Genomic DNA, 22,660 nt, shown 5'->3' with positions numbered 1-22,660 from the left:
TAAAATACTATAACCATGAACAACTTTGAGAAAAAAAAGGACTTTGGCTCATGCTTTCAGATGACCAGAGCCTATCATGATGGGGTATGTGTGAGAACAGAAGCTGTAAGTTGATGGGCTGGGTTGCATCTACACATAGGGAACAGATGGAAAGAAATAGGGTGAAGCTATACATCTTCAAAGCCTTCCCTCAGTGACTTTCCTTCTCTAGCAAGGCTGTGCCTCCTACAGATCCTATAACTACCCCAAACAGCGCCACCAACTGGACTGCGTGCTCAAATACAGGAGCCTAGGAGGGACATTTCTCATTCAAAACCACAACAATCAACTATAATCGTTAACATTTTTTCCTGTCCAAATAGCATTCAAAATCTATTCTCTTAGAGTTTTCTTTATATAATAAATTATTAAAAAACCATTGGCTACATACTGAATGATGAATCTTCAGAATTCACCCATATTGTTGCAAAGGATAGAATTCCCTTACTTTATCAGGTCAAATAATCTATCATGTTTTTTGAATTATTCTTTAATCTCCCTTTACAGTCCAACTGCTACCCACTCCCTGTCCTTCCCCCAACTGCTCCCCATTCCATACCTCCTTCCCCATCTCCAAGAAGATGACCCCACCCTCTCACTCCCACCCTACCAGATCTCCCCACACCCTCATATCAGCTCATGTATGCTGCCTGGTTGGTGGCTCAGTGTTTGAGAGATCTGGGTGGGGGGTCCAGGCTAGCTGAGACTACTGGTCTTCTTATGGGGTTGCCCTCCTCCTCAGCTTCTTCCAGCTTTTCCCTAATTCAACCGCAGGGATCCTCAGTTTCTGTCCATTGCTTGGTTGTGTGTAAGTATCTGCACCTGTCTCTTTCAGCTGCTTGTTGGGCTCTCAGAGGGTTTTTGACCCACATTTTTTTAACTCATTCATCTGATGGAGCACACTAAGGAAGACTCCATATCTTGGCTGTTGTGAGCAATTCCACATTGAGCAGAGTATGAATATCTGGTCAATATACTGACCCCATTTTCTTCTATATAGACACTGGAGGGGTGCAGATGAATCAGTTCTACTTTCAATCTTTGAAAGAACTTACCTATTGATTTCCAGGGCAGGTGAACCTATACCCAGCTGCTGTAAAGGTTCCTTTCTCACATTCACACCAGAAGTTGCTTTAGTCTTTTTAGTAATAATGTCTTTCCTCTTCCTGAGCTGAGTCAATATCTCACCATGGTTCGAGTTCTCATTCCCCTGATGATTAGTGTACTGAACACATTTTTGTTTACCTGTTTGCTACCTTTATGATGTCTTTGTCTGAGAAATGCTTGTTCGAGTCCTTTGTTCAGTTTTTAACTGGCATTATCACTGTCTTGCTGTCGGGTTGTTTGAGATATTAACTTATCAGATGTGTGGTTTGCAAATACTTTCTTCCACACCATAGGTCATGTCTTCATTCCATGTTGACACAATCCCATGGTCTATTTTTGCTTTGTTGCTTGGACTTGCAGAGATCATGTTCAAAAAAAAAAAATCTTTGCTGAGACCAATGCCATAAAGTTCTCTCTTAACATTCTTTTAGTAGTTTCCAGGTATAATTCATTTCGAGTGGGTTCTGTATGTGAGTGTGTAGGAGATAAGGGTCCAATTTTGTTCTTCTGCCTGTGGTCACCTAATGGTCCCAACCATTTATTGAAACACTATTATCTATTCTCTGTCGTATAGGCTTAACATTTTTGTTGAAGATCAGCTAGATAAACTGAAAATGTGTGAGTTTGTCTCTGTGTTCTCTACCTGGGCCCATTGGCCCATGCGTCCATCTTTAAAGCCAGTGTGATGGTATTTTGATTTTTATACTTATGCCAACGTATTATATGTTAAAGTCAAGTAGCTCCAATGTTTCCAGGTTTGTTCATTTTGTTTATGGTTGTTTTGGCTATGTGGGGTCTTTTCAACTCAGTATGAAATTTTCTTTCTGTAAAGAATATCATTTGGATTTTTAGAGGGATTGTATTAAGTCTGCAATTACATTATCATGGACACCGAACAACAGGATTTCTTCCAACCCAGGAACATGGGCTATTTTTTCCCCCTGATTTGTGTCTTTGTCAGTTTCTTTTGTGGGTTTGAGGTACTAATGTACTAAACAAATTTGGTAAAAACTTATTATAAAATTGTTGATACTATGTTTAACTGTGTTCTTTAATTTATCCACAGCTCATTGTTAATATATAATAATCCTACTGATGTTTTGGGGGATGTCAAAAGTATCCTATATAGTCTAAGCTAGTTTTGACCATTATATGCAGCATAAGCTGCCTCAAATTCACAATCCTAATGCTTCAGCTGATTTGGGGACTGGATGTGCCACCATAGTTAGTTCTGGTTTCCTTCCTTCCTTCCTTCCTTCCTTCCTTCCTTCCTTCCTTCCTCCCTTCCTTCCTTCCTTCCTTCCCTCCTTCCCTACTTCCTCCCTCCCTTTTTTTCATGTGTGCATGTGTGTGCGTGTGCGTGTGCATGTGTTTCTGATAATGTGTGTGTGTTTCTGGTACCATAACCCAGGCCTTTACATATTCAGAACAAGCACTCCATCGTTTAGCTATGTCTCTAGCTCTCTCATTTGTGTTTATTAATTTTGTATCCTGAAACTTCATCAAAAATTTATTTCTCATGTTTTGGGCTTTGGGAAGTTTGTTTTGTTTTGGAGCATTTAGGGTTTTCCACATATAAAAGCACATTACCTGCACAGAGAATTCTTTTCCTTCCTTTCTGGTTTCAATGCTGATTCTTTCTTTTTCTTGTCTTGTGTAACTCTGCCCATTTCTAACTTTATGTTGCAGATATGTGGACAGGGCAGGGGTTTTGGGGATGGACCAGCGGTTAAAAGCACTTGCTGCTTTTCAGAAGATCCAGGTTCAGTTTCCAGCACCCATGGGGAAGCTCATCACTGCCCATAACTCCAGTTCTAGGGGCTTTGTGGACACTGTTCCCATGTGTACATACTCACATGTGTATACTCTTCACATGTGTACATGCTCACATGTGTACACTCTTCACATGTGTACATGCTCACAAGCAAGCAGACACACAGACACATAAATAGATGAAAGAAGAGGGTATTCTTTCTCATTTCTGATCCTAGATGTAAGATTTTAACTTTTCACCCAGGAGTATGATACTAACTACAGGTGTGTGATATGTGGCCTCTCTGGGTTCTTCCTGCCATCCCTAATTTACTGAGGATTTTTAGCATGAAGGAATGCTGAACATTGGCAATGCTTTGTCTACACCTCTGAAATGATGGCATGGGTTTCTTTCTTGTGGGGTCTGTGTTTGGCTTTAAAATCAGGGTAATTCTGACCCTTGGAAATATTTTCTCCTCAACTTTTTAGAAAAGTTGAAGACAGATTGGCATTCATTTTTCTGATGTATATTTTTATTGCTGTGTATTTTATTATTCTGTATTTATTGTATTTATTAATATATCTATGTATTTTTACATGTTTACTACTATACTTTTATTAATATATATTTATTAGTCTATATTTTAATTGGCCACCATACTTCATAAACTGTTCATAATTTATCATTCTTGTCAGACAACAGGAAAATCAGAGTTAATGGAACCAAAGAGCCTATAGAATTTAAATCAAACCAATGGTTTGGAGCCACAGTGAGAGCTCACAAAGGAAAAGTTGTGGTGAGTATGAATGGGTCAGGGAACTGCTTGCCTTGTGCTTCACACAGTTTAGTGCCTGGTTGACACAAATGCCTCTTGTATTTGGGTACATTGGTAGACTTACTGGCAGCTCAAAGCAATGTGGTACGTAAAACCAGAGACTCAGTGATGGAAAGTTAAGACTATTTTTTTTTTGGTTCTTTTTTTCGGAGCTGGGGACTGAACCCAGGGCCTTGCGCTTCCTAGGTAAGCGCTCTACCACTGAGCTAAATCCCCAGCCCCAAGACTATTTTTAAAATGCTCTCAAAGGTATAGGAAATGAAACCTTTCCCCCTCTAAAATTTCAGATATTTTCAAACACTTTAAAAATTACTAGGAAAGATGGAAAATTAAAAGCTACATTTTACAGGGGTAGACACTTTATTGCTTAAGACCAATTTAAAAGGCTATTTGAAATTGAACCAGAGAAAAACCAGAAAGTCAAGGGAAAACACTCTAGGGTTGTTTAAATGTTTGTGCGTGGTGGTAACTAGTTTAGAACAGTGGAAAAGTTTCTCTTTATAGGAAGAGCTTTAAAAACTACCAGATGATCGCTACTTCTGAATTCGTTAATGATTTTCAAAGTAAGCAATCCCACTTTTTTGTTTTGTTTTGTTTTGTTGGTTTTTGAGATACGCTTTCTTTGTGTAGCCTCGGCTGTCCTGGTACGAGCTCTGTAGACAAGGCTAGCTTTGAACTCACAGAGATCGACCTGGCTCTGCCTCTGCCTCGGCCTCTGCTGGGATTAAAGGCTTGAACCACCACTGCCCAGCAAGCGACCCTGCTTTTAGGCTTGGATCACTCCGCTTGCAAAGGCTCTAACTTTGCTCTCATTCTCTTACTGCTGTAAATGATTATCTGTGCCCCATCTATGGAGAAATGAATGATTTTAATAGATCTGGAGGGTTGGGTTTTTTTTTTGTTTTGGCTTGTTTTTAGTTTGTAGAAGGACTCAATGCATGTATTAAACATGAGCCATGAAAGAGGAGATAAAGCCGATTGTTTTTCTAGTCCTAATTCTGCCACAGGTTCTTCATGGTAGTTACGTGGCTAAAAATGCATTTAGTAGCCAAAGTGTGAAACCCAGTGTGACGCTCCACAGGTCTAACCATTCACCGAGATGCATACTGGGTCAGATAAAGTTTTGCGTGTAGTGTTTATTTTGTTTGCAAGATTTTTTTTAATAATGAAGTATATAAAATAGATCAACTGAAAAGATGAAGAAACCAGAGTGTGCCGTGAGTGAAGCATACTTTTCTTATTATAGTTGAAATTAACTTTTGCTGGTAAAACTCCTGATATTAAGGAAGCTAATTTGAAGGAAGTTCTCTCATTTCACCAATGTATTCCCTGAACTGGCATCACAAGGCACAGTGTAACAAGCTATGTTTTTGATTTCACCAAAGTCCTAAAACTAGAACTGTAAGCCATCTAATAAGTATCCAATATGACAAATTGCATAACATTAAATCCTAGATGCAAGAGCTCAGTCATAATAACCTGTTTTCTGTTCTCTAGATGCCACGCATATGATTTCATTCATTTATTAATGAGATTTCTCATGGAAAGCTCCATGTTTAGTATGGCTAGCCCTTAAATGAATTCTAAGCAAGGCTTTAATGTGACCAAATGTTTGTGTAGTGTGCATAGTTCTCAAAGTTACTGCTCTACAGTTTACCTGGAAATAATCATGGGATGTTTTGCTTATAGCCTGCAGGGTATATTGCCAATTTAAAATTGAGCATGTATCTATGGGATGACTAGAGGAGTCCATCTCCATCATGAAGCTTATCTGGAGTTGGTCAGGATGAATTTCTCTAAAGCAAGCAGTCAGAGAATCGGGCTGTTTCCCCTTGGGTCACAATACCTTAGAAATGTGTGTCTGTCATTAGCATTTGTCCTTCGAATCCTTGCTGGTCCTCAATGCTTTTGGACCTCCCGTTTTGTTTTGTTTTGTTTTGTTTTTTTAAATGAACAAAAACCAATACATTAAAACTAGTTAAAAATATGATAATGAGGTAGCCTGCCTACATAGCAGATATTGATTAAAAGTTCATAAGATAAAACTTTAGTAATAAGCTAAGTCAGTCTACAGAGCAGAGATTTATAAACCCGCATGAGTCCATTGATTCGAAAGCCATTTTGGAAAATTAACAAGGAGACAAAAGAAGATGGGCTCCAACCTCATAGGTAGCAACGAATAGCCTAGTAAGAGCACCAGTGGAAGGGGAAGCCCTTGGTCCTGCCAAGACTGAACCCCCAGTGAACGTGATTGTTGGGGGAGGGCAGTAATGGGGGAAGGATGGGGAGGGGAAGCCCATATACAAGGGGAGGGGAAGGGCTAGGGGGATGTTGGCCCGGAAACCGGGAAGGAGACTAACAATCGAAATGTAAATAAGAAATACTCAAGTTAATAGAGATTAAAAACAAAAGAAGAGATGAGTTATTTGAAGACAGCATTAATGCATCCACTGCTTGAATGTTATTTGCTGTTAGATAGTCCCCTTTTAAAAAAAGAAATTAATAGAAAATGTGAGTTCTTGACTTTTTAAAAAATAATTTTCTTTTGCCAGTTCTCGTTTTATTTAATTCAAAACTGTACTGTGAGATCAGATCATCTCTTATATATAGTTTTTTTTTTTTACAACTTTTAAAATGAGTCTATATTAAAAATTGGCTTTGGAAGTTTGTCTCTGGCTGCCGTGACGCTCACAAGCATGCTGAAGGTCCATTAGTTCATGCATCATTTAACATAATTACCTATAACTTTAGGTATACTTGTCAAATTCAGACAAGATTGGGAATATTCAGAGTGGTGTGGCCATAGACTACTAGTCAAAAATTCAAATCAAGCTGTTGTCTGAGAAACCTAAATCAAAACTGTATTTCTTGCCTTTGGTATCCACAGGCTTGTGCCCCTTTATATCACTGGAGAACTCTGAAGCCTAATCCAGCAAAGGACCCGGTTGGCACATGCTATGTAGCAATTCAGAACTTCAGTGCTTACGCTGAGCACTCACCCTGTCGGAACAGTAAGTTGTTTAGATTCCTTCAAAGTCAAGTTGAGCTTGAAAGCCTTGAAGCTTAAAAGCTGCGACAGAAGATACTCAAGATCAGAATTCTATAGATCTATTCATTTGTTTGTTTGTTTGTTATTTTTATAAGCAACTAAGACACTATGGCTAAAGCGACTTACAGAAGAAAAGATTTTATTGGGGCTTACAGTTTCAGAGGGTGAGTCCACGAGCATCATGATGGGGAACATGGCAGCAGTCAGGAAGGCATGGTGCTGGTACAGTAGCTGAGAGCTTACAACTGATCCTCAAGTAGGAGGCAGAAAGAATAAGAACTCTAACTAGAATGCTTTTGTTTTGAAACTTCAAAGCCCAGCACCATGACACATTTTCCCAATAAGGACACACCTCCTAATCCTTCCCAAACAGTTTCATTAACCGGGGACCAAGCACTCAAATATATAAGCCTATAGAAACCATTCTCATTCAAGCCACCACGATTTTCTTTTAAAAGTTTTTATTTTGCATGTATATATACACATACATGCCACAGCATAGTGCAGAAGTCAGACAATAAAGAGTTGGTTCTCTCCTTCACACCCACTATGAGTCTTAGGGATGAAGCTTGGGTCATCAGCTGTGTCAACAAGTACCCATATGTGAGCTATGTTGCTGGTTCTTCTGTATATAAAAGTCAGTTTTTAGATAGCCTTTGGTAGAATTAATCTTTTGGATCCTTGAGTTTGGCTCTCAACTAACAGTTTCTGTTGAAAATCCATACTCTGTCCCACAAGATGTTGTCTGGCCACCCTACTTATTTATGGAAGCAAGGGTGATTGGACTGAACATATTTCTAATACCAACATTGCGTTATCAATTGTTGCTTTGTTTGGAAGACGTGTCCTTGCTGTCTGCAAGCCGCACTTTCTGATTAAAATGTTGACTCCCCTTCATTCTCAAATATCATCTAGCAGTCCTGGGTTCTCCCAGAACAGCATTCTTTCTGTGCCTCTTATTCTGGGTTTGAACTAGCTGTGTAGACCAAGCTGACTTTAAATTGTTGATCTTCCTGCATCAGCCTCCGAATTGTTGAGTGCAAGCATACTCCACCACACAAAGTAGCCTTTAAAGCAAATGAGTGTAGTCCTATGAGTGCTGACATCCAATTTGGGAAATTCAATTACTAATTAATTATCCCCTGTAAATTCCTTTGTAAACCTATCCATTTTTCTACGTTTTTGGTAGATCACTGGGAGATGTACATAAACAACAAAAGAACTTTACATCCTTCTTCTTCCTCTTCTTCTTCCTCTTCTTCTTCTTCTTCCTCTTCCCCTTCCCCTTCCCCTTCCCCTTCCCCTTCCCCTTCCCCTTCTTCCTCTTCCTCTTCCTCTTCCTCTTCCTCTTCCTCTTCCTCTTCCTCTTCCTCTTCTTCTTCTTCTTCTTCTTCTTCTTCTTCTTCTTCTTCTTCTTCTTCTTCTTCTTCTTCCTCCTCCTCCTAATGGGAATACAATGTGGATAGATGTCACTACAGGGAAAATTAGAGTAACTTATTTTAGATATTAACTTTTTTTAAAAAAAGACTCCACCTGAAGCTATTACAGATTGTCCACAAAACTAAAAATAAAATTTCCCTCTTCTATACACTTATTTCTTTTTAGATTCTAGATTAAATTGGGGGGAAGATAGTAAGTAAGCAGATATCAGGATAAAACAGTGAAGATAAAGAGCAGATCAGGGACTTTAAAGGGACAATAATAAAGAAGCCACTGGGATATACAGCTCCAAACCAAACTTGGACTTTTTAAACCCAAGTGGTTTAAAATCATGAGGATTTTGGCAGGAAACAAAGTTTGATTTCCTAGGTGGGAGCTAGAGAAATAGTCCTGAGGTTAAGGACTTTATTTAACATCTTTAAAACTTAAGAATTTACGCTGAGGAGAATGGGACTCAGTTATTCAGTCAACACACGTGTTTACTGAACACATTGACACCAACTGAGGTGGAAACTTCTAGGTCTTTGGGAAGTTATGTCAGACGATGGTTTGCTGGGGCACACAGGTGATAGGGTGTCTTGCTGAGGTAAACACGTGAAAGGCTGTTTTCCTGGAGAAGACACAGGTGAAAGGATGTTTGGAGATAGCAAACATGTGAAAGGACCAGTGATGAGGGGGTATAAATGTGAACCACAGACGGCGGGGAGGAGCACCGAGGGTTGGTTTGGTTTGCTCCACCTTGCTCTTCTTCCCTAAAGACATGCATGTAATTGGTTTGACTCACATAGCATTGTTGAGCACAACTTGTGGTAAAGCTGCCGTCTTAGTTAAGGTTTTACTGCTGTGAGCAGACACCGAGACCAAGGCTAGTCTTATAAAGGGCAACATTTCATTGGGGCTGGCTTACAGGTTCAGAGTTTCAGTCCATTATCATCAAGGTGGGAGCATGGCAGCATCCAGACAGGCATGGTGCAGGCTGAGCTGAGAGTTCTACATCTTCATCCGAAGGCTGCAAGTGGAAGACTGTGGTTTCCAGGCAGCCAAGACTAGGGTATTAAAGACCATACCCACGGTAACAGACCTACTCCATCAAGACCATACCTACTCCAACAAGGCCACACCCACTCCGACAAGGCCACGCCCACTCCAACAAGGCCACACCTACTCCAGTTAGTGCCTCTCCCTGGGACAATCAGATACAAACCATCACAGCTGACACGGAGAGAAACTCACCCAAGAACTGCTCTTGGGGTTCCTGTGGCAGCTTGCTGCTTCCACAGCCTCCCCTCAGGCCAGTTGGCGAGCCTGGCAGTTTCGCTAGGATTGAACTACAGCTGCCTGCTGAAAGGATTGGACTGTGGCTGTTGGTTCATGCTTGGTTTGTGCCTGGTGTCTGCCTGCCTAGAGGACCGGTCTTCAGCTGCTGAATCGTATTTGGTGTTTGCTACAGGACTGAACTTCTGACAAAGAAGATTCAGCTCACCTTTAAGAGGACTTAAGGAACTTAAGGAACTTAAGGAACTATTGCTGAACAGATCCTCTTTCCCTGTACCCTGATAACTTTTCTCTTCCACCACCTCGGCTGGATGGTGGGCTAGAGAGTTTGAACCCTTATTTAAAAGTAGGTTGCAAAACATGCATGCCTACAACGAAGTAGGGAGTGAGTGTGCCAAGAGACTACAGAAAGCAAACTGTCCAAAGGGTGGACATTCTTGTGGAAGAGAGGGGGAGCAAACCAAAAATAAACTCACAACACAATGTCAAGTAGTAAAATGTTACATAAATAAATAATCGTGTATATATTCAATGGCGTTACCCAAATCTGGAGGGACGGAAAAAACGGAAAATTTTCAGGAAGGGTGAGGGGAAGAGTTTGCTAGCAGGTGACATTTGCAGTGGGAAACAAAGGAATTTCCAACAGTAGCACCTGGGAAGAGTCCATAAGTCACACATGCCCATTGACTCTGAAACCTTAGAATCTTCTGGCAGCTGTAACGTTCGCTTATGAAGCCTGTCACCACACCTTATCACGCCTTCATGTGTTATATCCTTGTGACCTGAATGCCTGGGTAAGACGCTGACCCCAGACTCTCAACCTACGAGGTGCCTGTTTCAGCATGAGCTTGGACCATTTTTTAAACACTATAAATTATAGTGGCTAAGAATTTTGAGCTCTGTGGGCACATTATCATGCCTGTTTTGGTTTTTTTTTTTTTTTTAACTCTCCATTTTCCCAGGTAGAAATGTGTGGCGCCAGTGTGCAATGGAGCTATGTGGAACAGAGGAGTAGTTCTCTAGGAGCTGTTTGGCTGCGGAACGTACCTACCCTTTTCATCTACTCAGTTAGTTCCTACTTCCTCCTCTTCAAGCCACCCAAAGAGCTGGCTTCCTGTCAGGGCTGAGAAGCCACTAGCACAAAGCCTGCTTGTTCCCGAGCATATGGTCAATACCGTGGAACAGGAACAGCAGCAATATCGTTTTCAAACGAGATCCGAAAGAAGCGTCTTGTGTTACTTGTATGGCACAGTCGTGGAGGCACCACGGACAATGTGGGCGGTAGCCTGCTCATTCCTCTGAATGACACGCCTTCTGTTCCTACTGCCATTCAAGATTCAGGCGAGGGCAGTTCTCACAGCCCTTCAGTTACCTTAGCAGTTAACCGTTGGCAATGAATGGAGATGAGCGGTGCACATCCCTAGATCCCTAAGTTTACAGTGGGAAATAACGTTAGAGACCCTGCGAGGAAGAAAACCTCCTTAGGGACTCATAAATTATATTTCAACGAGAAAAAGAGAAGCGGACTTGCAGAGCAAAGAACCCATACTCTTCTCTAACTGCCGCTCAAAACAAACATTGGAACTTGATTATTTTCTCAATGACTTTGTTTTCAGTTAGAGGTCCCTGCCCCCCAGTGTCCTGTTTTAAAGTAAAGAATTGTCAGGTTTCTTCCCTTCTGCATAATGTGCAATATTAAAAATAAAGAACCTATTTCAAAAGTGCATCTTTGAGAAGGTTTGTGTGCTTACACATCATTTCTTAAATGTAATCAAACGCAATCCACCCACGTGGGTTCAAATAGACTACATCATACATTCATGTACAGAACTGAATGTGCATACATTCTACACCACTGGATTTCTAGAAAATTAGGACCCCCATAAACTGAGGTTGTATAGATGAGATTGAAAAACATGAGTTTTTCATGAACTGTATAAAACTGGTAATCAGTCCTGACTTACAGTTGTAAATGAAAGAACGAATTTGGTGGGAGACATTGTTTGTGGTTGGTAAAGAATCTTTAACATAAGAGGAGTAAGATCTGGTGTAGTGATGTACATCTGTAATCCCAAGACCGGGAGGTAGAGGCAGGAAGATTGGGAGTTCAAGGCCACTGTTGGCTACATGGTGGGGACAATCTGGGCTGCACAACATCCCCTCTCAGCCAGCAAACACAAGCAAACGGGGACCAAGGGGATGCTGGCACAGAATTGATAAGGAGAAGCGAAAACTAGGAACTGGATGGAAGAAAGGAAAGGGTCACGGTTTTGTAAAGTTAGAAGGACCAGATCCACTTTAGAGCTGTTCTGAAACAGAAGTGTGCCTAGCCTATCAGAATTTCCTGCAGCGATGTTTGCTCCTTTCCCGCCATTTCACTGAGGCATTGCTAGAATGATATCCTCAGTGAGAGAAATGTAATTGTTAACATGTTCTCATCTAACTACGTAATAACTGAGACCCCCACACACACTTAACTACATTTTGACTATAATCCAAGTATGTTGGAAGGCGTAGGGCCTCTTTGAAAGTACAGGTTATAGTGGGTAAATGTGTGATCTTGATGTCCTAAAGACTTCAATACCGATATCCTTGGAGTCTCTATGCTCACTACAAAGCCTATAGTTTATATAAATGTGTGAAAGACCTTGCTGGCTCTCCAGTTAGTAGAGCAAGTGGAATACAAAATGAACTACTCCTGGCGGGTTTGACTTCTGCCGACATTAGTATTGCAATGTCTCTGCGAGATCACTAGAATCAGAAATACAATTTTCAAATGAACATAATCTAAGATTATGTTCCTATTAAAGAGCTGGAGATTTGCTCAGGTGGCAGAGTACTTACCCAGCAGTCATGAAGCCCTGGGTTTGGTCCCAGCGCTGCAGCCACTGGCTGAAGTAGTTGACATTTGTCATTCCGGCACTCTGGAGGTAGAGGTGGGAGATTCAGAAGTACAAGCTCATCTTCGGCAACATAAAGAGTTGGAGGCTAGCCTGGGCTACATGAAAACTGAAAAAGAGGTCTTTACCAGTCTTGTCTGCAGAAAGCATGCACTGGGTTATCCTTTCAAGTTGTCACTGTAGAAATGGCAGAGTAGACACTGCTGTCACGTGAGCATTTGGGGACATCATCAGAAAATGGAGGTTTTTATCTTGGGGGTTGAATAGGAGTATACACCCCAACATAAACCCATCCTTTGCTGTGTTCCCCAACTGTAGAATGGCTTGTGTAGTCTGTGTTCAATACACCTAATATCATAAACTTCGAAAGGTCATCTATGCGGTATTCGGGATGTGAAACTATACGAAACTGTACTCAATGTTGCCTGGGATTCGTTTTAGAAAATAAAACACCAATTGCTCTGTTTAATTCAGTGTTATATGGGGAGACAATGGAATAGTCACCTGTATTGCTTATTAAAATATTTCTCAGAAATGGCATAGCAAGTATATGCTTTGATCTTTCCAGGCAACGTTGATCCTGAAGGCCAAGGTTACTGCCAAGCCGGCTTCAGTCTAGACTTCTATAAGGTGAGTCTATGGCTTCAGTCTAGACTTCTATAAAGTGAGTCTTATGGTTTCAGTCTAGACTTCTATAAGGTGAGTCTTATGGCTTTAGTCCAGACTTCTATAAGGTGAGTCTTATGGCTTTAGTCTAGACTTCTATAAGGTGAGTCTTACAGCTTCAGTCTAGACTTCTATAAGGTGAGTCTTATGGCTTTAGTCTAGACTTCTATAAGGTGAGTCTTACAGCTTCAGTCTAGACTTCTATAAGGTGAGTCTTATGGCTTTAGTCTAGACTTCTATAAGGTGAGTCTATGGCTTTAGTCTAGACTTCTATAAGGTGAGTCTTACAGCTTTAGTCTAGACTTCTATAAGGTGAGTCTATGGCTTTAGTCTAGACTTCTATAAGGTGAGTCTTATGGCTTTAGTCCAGACTTCTATAAGGTGAGTCTTATGGCTTTAGTCCAGACTTCTATAAGGTGAGTCTTACAGCTTTAGTCTAGACTTCTATAAGATGAGTCTTATGGCTTTAGTCTAGACTTCTATAAGGTGATTCTTATGGTCTCAGCATCTGGTATGGGACCAGTTTTTGTGTCATGGTTGCCACTGTTTTACCCTCTGTCTTTCATCCCAATCCCCAATCCCTAAACAACAATAACCAGAGAAGCTTTGGGATCATACATGTCTGGCAACTATTCTTTGAGATTTTTTTGTTTTTGTTTGCCTGTTCACTGTTTCTATTTAAATGTATGCACACAGTAATAGCATGGAGAAACACAGGAGATTGTGACACTCCTTCCCACCCAGCATTAACCGTTCTCGAATACAAATCGCAAAAGGTCATTCATAAGGATCACAAGAGTCTGTCACTATATCTCCCCTTATCGCTCAGCCCTAATTGGTGGCTTTGATCTAATTTTCATATTCTAATGTATATGGCCCCCCAGAAAACAAAGAGCATTAACACACTTATGAGGGGAAAGGATTCTTCTATGCCTTTGAAATTAGTGTGGGGAAACTTTTTAAGCCTGTGTTCTGTTTTACTATTGGTTCACTGCAGTTCACTAGATCACTTACGTTGATATTTTCCCTGCAAGTTACTGGTTGAAGCCAGAGACTAGGGCTGCTTGCATTCGCTAAGCTAGAATTTTTGCTTTCCTTTTTGAAAGAGAAGGATTACATTTTTTTAAAAAATGATTTTCTACCTCTTTATTTGCTCATTGGAGAGAAGTGTCTTTTATAGTGTGGGGAGGCTGAGAAGACAGCTTTGGGGACTCAGTTCTCTCCTACCTCTTGAGTTGCAAGAATCAAATTCAGCTTGTTAGGCATGATGGCAAACGCCTTTACCCACTGAGCCATTTGGCTGGCAATAGATATATTTTTAAAGGCGACACTATTGTTGCCTTGAAAATAATTGAAGTGAACTTATTTTTTTTTTTTTGTTGCCAAGATTTTCAAAGGATCATGCCTGTTAAGCTGCAAACTTGGTGCCTTACTCAGTTTCAGCATGCCCCCTTCCTTGAATTTATATGTTCTTAAGGGACCAGGTCAGCCCTTACCCTGAATTTATATGTTCTCAAGGGAGCCAGGTCAAAGTGCTAGAGTCAAATTAAAATTGTTTAACATAACACACTGAGTAACTAGAAGGGAATAAAAAGGAAAGAAAACGACCTTCAGGCCTCTGATATAAGGACCTCCTTAAGGAAGTGTAGTTTTATGAGAAACCAGTTGTTGGAGCAAGGCTCGTTAGCAGTGACTCAGCAGCCTTTAAAACAATTGGCTTCTTGTCCACATGTTCCCTTGATGCTTCTGTTTTGCAGAATGGAGACCTTATAGTGGGAGGACCTGGAAGCTTTTACTGGCAAGGTATGTTCCATATAAGAGGAAAGATGGGTTTGTTGTTACTAACACAGACAAGCAGACACAGCACTAACCTCCCTTACCTCCTGCTCCCCCCATCCCGTAGCTCACACTTTCTTGGCTGAAGCATTGTGGTGATTTGCACTTTGTTGTGCAAAGGGTGTGTCTAAAGCATTCTTTTGTCTTCTACTCATGCCTCTATCAAGAACTTATTGAAGTTATATGAGCCTTTGTATGAGATGCAGAAGACACTGTACTGAGCACACAGACTTGTTGGGTCTGAGAACAGAGGCCTGTTGGGGCTATGCTAACACTTGCTGGCTTAGTCCCTTGAGTTAGGGTCTTTCATTGAACTGATCTAGCAAGTCACCTGACCCAGTCTCCATTCATGGGGCATACATGCATACATGTAGATATGCAGTACTACCCAATATGTATATATAAATATTTCTTTTTAAAAAGCCATTGGGAAAGATCCAGAAAGATGGATATATGACTGATTTGTAAATGAAATTCCTATTGAAGTTTACCGACATAGGTAACTAAAGACATTAAATAATAATATTTCCTTCTCTTAAAATTAGTTCACAAACTGAAAAAATATGTCTCATGCCAGAGATAAATGTACACTCAACATTATTTTTATGTATATAAGTATTTTCTTCTAATCTTGTAATTAATTCCTTCATTTAAAGTAGAAAAATATCTTAAGAGATTAATAATCATTTAAGCACAAAGAAAAATTTACCTGATGCAGAATTTAAAATCTTACAGAGGCTCAATATCTCCATAAACCCAGCTAATGGGAACTAGCAACAGTCAGGACATGGGAGAAAGGGAGGGGGAACACTTAGCTAAAAGTCAGAGAAAACTGGCAAATTCTACAGATTTTCTTCATAGAGCATCTCTTTCTCTCTCATTGACCTGATCTAGCAGGTCTTGCTCTCTTCTTCTTCTTCTTCTTCTTCTTCTTCTTCTTCTTCTTCTTCTTCTTCTTCTTCTTCTTCTTCTTCTTCTTCTTCTTCTTCTTCTTCTTCTCCTTCTCCTCCTCCTCCTCCTCCTCCTCCTCCTCCTCCTCCTTCTTCTTCTTCTTCTTCTTCTTCTTCTTCTTCTTCTCTCTCTCTCTCTCTCTCTCTCTCTCTCTCTCTCTCTCTCTCTCTCTCTCTCTCTCAGTTTAGATCTCATTGGCATAACTGCCTCCTACTGTCATATTTCCATGGTTTCTCTAAATAGTTTTTCAATAAATATAAAAAGACTCAAAGATTTATTAGATCCTTCCCTCAACTGGGCTGTGAACTTTAAAATCTGTCAAGTAAGCAAGTTCCACATATATTTGCAAAAGCAATAGAACCCCTCACTGGAACGCAAAGGAAATCTTGGTCATGTAGCAAAACAATGTGACCTTTAGGAATACCATTAACTTCTTTAAGTGTGTGTGTGTGTGTGTGTGTGTGTGTGTGTGTGTGTGTGTGTGTGTTACTGTTTGATGTTACAGCTCCTTATGACTGAAACATTATACTTTTGTTGTTGTTCTTTGTTTGTTTTGGAGACAAACTCTGAATCACTGGAATTAGAGGCTCGTGTCTCCTTGCTCCCTGCTCAGTTTCATGTTGAGATCTGGATTGAACCTGGAACTTCATGAATGCTATGTAGGCAGTCTATGAAATGAAGACCATTCCCAATGTAGACTACAAATTTAAACATAAATTTCACTTGCAGCCATCTTTAGTTCTTCCTATTTTTATCACTTGAAGGCAGAGAAGGGACATAACATTGACAGTCCAGAAGGAATGGATAAAACACTGCCATTCATCCTTGGCCTTCTACTGGAATGGAAAGTTCTAGCCAGTTCTAACTAACCTCTGTCATTCTGGGGGGGGGGGCAGGTAGGGAGCGAGTCTTTGAGAGCATTCAAGAGTGTGTGGTGTGGTGCCAGGTTTGCTGAGCAAGAGCCTGACCCTTGCGTTCACTCAGTTGGTCTATTCATTTGTTCCATGGCAGGTCAGGTGATCACGGTCAGTGTAGCAGACATCATTGCAAATTACTCATTCAAAGACATTCTTCGAAAACTGGCAGCAGAAAAGCAGACAGATGTGGCTCCAGCTTCCTATGATGATAGCTACCTTGGTAAGAACCATCGCTCCAGTATAGGTAGTTTCTCAGAAGGCAAGCAAATTAAATGTACATGCAGTATTTTGTTGTTGTTGTTGTTGTTGTCCTGATTTATTTGGTGTTATCTGACATCTTTTGGAAGCTTTCTTTCTTATTATTTTGAGTAGACCCTTACATTGTCTTTCTTACCACAACTTGCTTTTTCATGCATAACATATATGATTCTAGCTGCTATGTATAGGCTCTTTGACATTCTCCTATGGTGCATCACTGGTAGAAGACATTTGTATCAGCAGGGCTCATGCTATGGGGCAACATGACAGCAGACACGCCTGGTTTCAACAATGAAGAATAATCTCTTTAAATGCAAGATAGTTCTCGAATACTATCGTGTGCAAACCATACATCATCATTTTAATATTAATGTCTCCCACACTTGGGTGTCCAAGTGATATTTCATTGCTTTATGCATTGAAAAATTAAATTATGGTTATGTTTCGTCATTGAAGATGGAACTTTGTGTTGGAGCTCAATGACGTCCGTGAGCCATTATCCTGAAAGGAATTAAGAGTAGCTCATCGTGATAATCAATAGCAAATCCAGAACACAAAAGATGACTTCTAGAAATCATGCTTCATGGTGAAGAGTTTGCAGCTTTTAAAATGCAACAGCCACCACCTCCACCTATAGGAGCTATGAATTGGTACTCTGAAGGCTGCTCTGAAAATCTGACCTCTTTGGGCCATATGTCTATTGAACATCAGTGTGGAAGGTCTTTAATTTTGGGAATTTGTCTGAAACTGTTTACACTGGTGTGGTTATTTTTCCTCTCAGAGAACCTTTAACTTTTAAAAATGTTAGTAAAGTTTCCTGAACAACATTGTATCATGATGGCACTATCACTTTTTCTAGATACAATTCATTTCTTACAAAATGCAATTTGTTCTTTTCTTTCCTCTTTAATATAGGATATTCAGTTGCTGCTGGAGAATTCACTGGGGACTCTCTGCAAGGTCAGAGACATCTTTGAACTTAAGTCATTTTAAAAGCTTAGGGAATGATGAATGACATATAAGTCTTATTATAAATTATTGATTTTTGCTACACTAAGATTTATGGAGATGAAATGCGCATATCTATGTGAATATATTTTATAGGAAATATATACACATTCACACAGCATTTTATTTCAAAGAATTTCATAAGAATCAGTTTCACAGCCTGGTCTACATTGTGGATTCTTGGGTAGCCAAGGCTACACAGAGAAACCCTGTCTCAAACAAACAACAAAAAATAACAAACTAACCAACCCCCCCAAAAAAGAATCAATTCCTATCCCTACAAAAATCTAATTAAGCAATTAAAAATGAGGAAAGTCTCATTGTAAATGAAAACCACAGAGATGATTAAATGGCTTAGACAATAGCTACACTTGCATAATAGGTCAGAGTGAAAAATCAAGATTTTCTACTCTAATTTATAGCATTGCCTATCACAGGTGTCCTCCTCCACCTAATGTGACCCCAACATGTCAACATTGTTCCCCTTTCTTCATTAGACATGCCCAATTCAAAAGAACAGAATAAACTACTCTCATAGACAGTTTTCTTCATTGTTTATCCTGTTTCTAAACCTCTAGTCCTGAATCTGTCTTCCCACATACTTATTTTTTAATATTATTTATTTAATAAATATGACTACACTGTAGCTGTCTTCGGACACACCAGAAGAGGGCAACAGATTCTATTACAGATGGTTGTGAGCTACCATGTAGTTACTGGGAATTGAACTCAGAACCTCTGGAAGGGCAGTCAGTGCTCTTAACCAGTGAGCCATTTCTCCAGTCCAGTACTTAACTTTTTAGGCCAGTTTTTAACTGCCATGTCCTCAACTCCTTATTTAGCATTATCCTTCTATAAATGCCTGCACCATCTCATTTTCCTGCTCTTCTAAGGTTGTTGCCACCCATTCATTGATTTGTTATAGACTTTTTATGTACCTACTCTGTGCCAGGATCTGTTAAGTACTGTGAATACAGAAGTAAACAAATTTTTCCTTAATCTCAGAGTGCACTATATCCACTCTGACAAACACAAAGCATCTGCTGTCGTTTAGGGTTCTATTGCTGTGAAGAGATACCATGACCACAGCAACTCTTAAAAGGAAAATACTTCATGGAGGCTGGCTTACAGTTCAGAGGTTTAATCCATTATCACCAGGGGTAACATGACAGCGTGCAGGCATACCAGAAACTTTCACTGGACTTCAAAAATATCTAGAATAGGCATTCAGACTTTGTATGAGTTGAGGATTTGTAAAATATAGGCACTGTCAAACAGTTCATTAGAACATCGAGAAAATATGGCCACCCATGTTCATTATTAATAGTACACGTTGGGAGCTGTGTGAAAGAGAACGTGAGGACCTAGAGATGATTCAGTGAGCAAAAACCTACTACACAAGAGTAAAGACCTGAGTTCTGGTCCTCAGCACCTATGTAAAACCGTGGTGCAGCAGCAAGGACCTGGAGGCAGAAATAGGACTCCTTGAGGCTCAATAGCTAAAGTCTAAGTTGAATGGTAAGCTCTGAGATCAGTAAGATCAAAAACTAAGTGGAAAAGGATACACACATAAATAAATAAATAAATAAATAAATAAATAAATAAATAAATAAATAAATACAAACAAGACAAGACAAAAAAGAATGAGGAGGAGAAAAATAATTTTATGAACTCTAGATGTGGATTCTTAATATGGAAACCTTGGCCTGTGCTGATTGGTCCACAGATGACCCTCATAACTGAACCTCCAAGGAGTACCTTTGTGGTGGTATAAAAGATGTGTCCAGAGCAGACGTTAGCGAAGCATCAGTGAAAGGTTTATCTTTAAATCACATGCAGACCTGCAAAGACAGGAGGATGCTCCAAGGGCAGAGGTGATGCTGTCTAGTATGCAAATTGCAACAGCTCAGAGTGTGACTTTTGCTTGTTCGTTTTCTATCATCTGCAAAGAATCATCAGGCAGAATGCAACTGCAAACCCTGATTTCCAGCTTGTAACACTCTGCATCGCCTTTTACAAGGTGCCATCTTTAACCTCTGCATCGCCTTTTACAAGGCGCCATCTTTAACCTCTGCATCGCTATTTGCAAGGCGCCATCTTTAACCTCTGCATCGCCTTTTACAAGGCGCCATCTTTAACCTCTGCATCGCCATTTTCAAGGTGCCATCTTTAACCTCTGCATCGCCTTTTACAAGGCGCCATCTTTAACCTCTGCATCGCCGTTTGCAAGGCGCCATCCTTACCCTCTGCGTTATTCTTTTACAAGGCACCATCATCTTTAGCTCTTGGTTGCTAAATAACTTTAAATATACTGGAAACTGAAGAGATGGCTCAGTTGGTAAAGTACAACTCATGGAAGTGTGAGGACCTGAGTTCTATCCTCAGGACCTATCTTAAATAGACACTGTGGTGGCATGCACTTGTAATTCCAGGGCTGGGAAGGCAGAAGCAGGCAGATCTTTGTGGCTCACTGGCCAACCAAGAGAGCTGAGATAATTTCATAAGCACTAAATCCCAGTGAGACTGCCTCAAAAGTCCAAGGTGAACGTCTCCTGACGAAAAAACACGTACTCCAAGCACATGAGCACACACACACACACACACACACGCACACGCACACGCACACGCACACGTTGCCTCCATCTAAATGAATCTTCTTATCCCTAGAATTGGTTGCTGGAATTCCAAGAGGAGCACAGAACTTTGGATATGTGAGTATCAAGATACATTCTAGACATCACTGTTCTATGTTCTATGTGCACTGTGCTCTATGTCTCCCATGTAACTTTAGGCCATTTTAAATGTCCTTTACTAATTATTTCCTGCTACGGTAGTGGGCTGTTTTCCTACTCAACCCGAAAGAGAACAAATGCAAGCCTGTTAATGGCATGGCTTCTGGGAGTCCATGGGAATCGAAACTGTGAGGTTAGCAAATTGCTTTTGCAAAGTCTTAATTATTAAACACACATTCAAAGTTCTATCAAGACTTGTATTTCCTCCTTCCCAAAGGCACATGCCACTGGATTTAGAGGATACCTAAAAGATAAGCTTATCTCCAGGCCCCTGATTCATTTCTCTGCTAAGGTACTTTACAACAAGTTCTCATTCCAAAATGTCAGGTTAAGGCAGATACTATTTAATCCCACTATAACTCGTTACTAAGTTAAAAAAAGACATTCACAAAGAGATGACACGAAAGGGCTTACAGGTGGAGGGAGAGAGCTCAGTCAGTTAAGTGCTTACTGTGCAAGTACAAGAACATAAATTTGGCTCTCAGACTTTGTGTGGAAAAAGTCAGACATGGGGTTCCAAATATTAAGGAGGGAGAGACAGATTGACCCCTAAAACTTGCTGCCTAGTCTGCTTAGCTCAACTGGCAAGCCTCCAGCCAAAGAAAGACCTGGTCTTAAAGAAGTAGGTAGAGGGGGGTTGGGGATTTAGCTCAGTGGTAGAGTGCTTGCCTAGCAAGCGCAAGGCCCTAGGTTCGGTCCCCAGCTCCAAAAGAAAGAAAAGAAAAGAAAAGAAAAGAAAAGAAAAGAAAAGAAAAGAAAAGAAAAGAAAAGAAAAGAAAAAAGAAGTAGGTAGAGGTTTCCTGAGGAATGACAGGTGATGTTGACCTCTGGCTTCCATATGAGCATGGACACATGTCCAACTGCACCCTCACGAGCATATCCATGTAGCCACATGCGTATTTAAGATGTGCATGATGTTGATACTTTCCTACCACTCAAGAGGCTGGAGTTCAGAAGAATCCAGAGTGTGAAGTCAACCCATACTACACAGGAAGTTCCAGGTCAACTTAAGATGTATGAATCCCTGTCTGAAAAAGTAAAGTAAAATAAAATATAATCTAGACAATGTATACAATTTCAGGTTTGTATTTGGCTAAAGAGAGTTAAAGGAGACTTTTTTCTACATGGATAGGATTTTAAAAGCTTATTTTCCAATAAGCCATTTATCAGCCTCCCAATAGCATAAGCACACAGTTCTGTTTATAACAACAATCATGATCAGACAAAATAACTGGCCAACATGCCAACTGCTCTCCGTATCTTTGGATTTAATTATTCCCCTTCTAGGGCCATCAGCATGTTCTTTGTTTAAAACGTTTAACTGCCTCTTTCTAAGATCATGCTTGGGGGCTAACCAACTATTATATGTTGTAAGACTCTTAAACGATTTTTAATTGCTATCATTTAACATTGTCTGATTCTGTTGAATGATACATTGTCTCTCACTTCTGCAATTTCAGGTCTCCATCATTAACTCCACAGATATGACCTTCATTCAGAATTTTACTGGTGAGCAGGTAAAGACTTTTCCGTTGTTGTTATCTTGATACAGTCTCAGTCAAACTCTCCTGGAACTCACTGTGTAGTCCAGGTTGGTCTTGAACTCATGACAGTCTTCCTGCCTCACTCTCCCCGGTACTGAGATTACAGATTTGCACTGTTATACTCAGCCTAAGGGACAGACATTTAAATACAAAACAACCAATGTTCATATCATGCATTGATCCCTTTGTTCAGGAAGTAATGAACACTGGGTACAATGGCATACTTAATCAATCCCAGCCCACAAGCTGCTGTGTGTGGAAGAAGCAGAATGAGACAGTTAATTCTACTT

At 40.3% G+C, this 22,660-nt stretch overlaps 1 protein-coding gene across 1 annotated transcript in view; it reads left to right on the top strand.

Moving 5' to 3' along the window:
- Positions 1-22,660, top strand: part of Itga8 (integrin subunit alpha 8) — a 196,450-nt gene that overhangs the window by 27,185 nt on the left and 146,605 nt on the right. The window contains 8 exon segments of the mRNA NM_001173972.1: positions 3,595-3,695; positions 6,622-6,745; positions 12,967-13,028; positions 14,822-14,867; positions 16,863-16,988; positions 17,942-17,986; positions 20,702-20,745; positions 22,287-22,343. Coding sequence (NP_001167443.1) covers positions 3,595-3,695; positions 6,622-6,745; positions 12,967-13,028; positions 14,822-14,867; positions 16,863-16,988; positions 17,942-17,986; positions 20,702-20,745; positions 22,287-22,343 — 605 coding nt within the window.

The sequence above is a fragment of the Rattus norvegicus genome, chromosome 17 (assembly GCF_021556685.1).
Source record: "Rattus norvegicus strain SHRSP/BbbUtx chromosome 17, alternate assembly SHRSP_T2T, whole genome shotgun sequence".
Classification (NCBI taxonomy): domain Eukaryota; kingdom Metazoa; phylum Chordata; class Mammalia; order Rodentia; family Muridae; genus Rattus; species Rattus norvegicus.
This window is presented reverse-complemented; position numbering and strand designations above follow the sequence as displayed.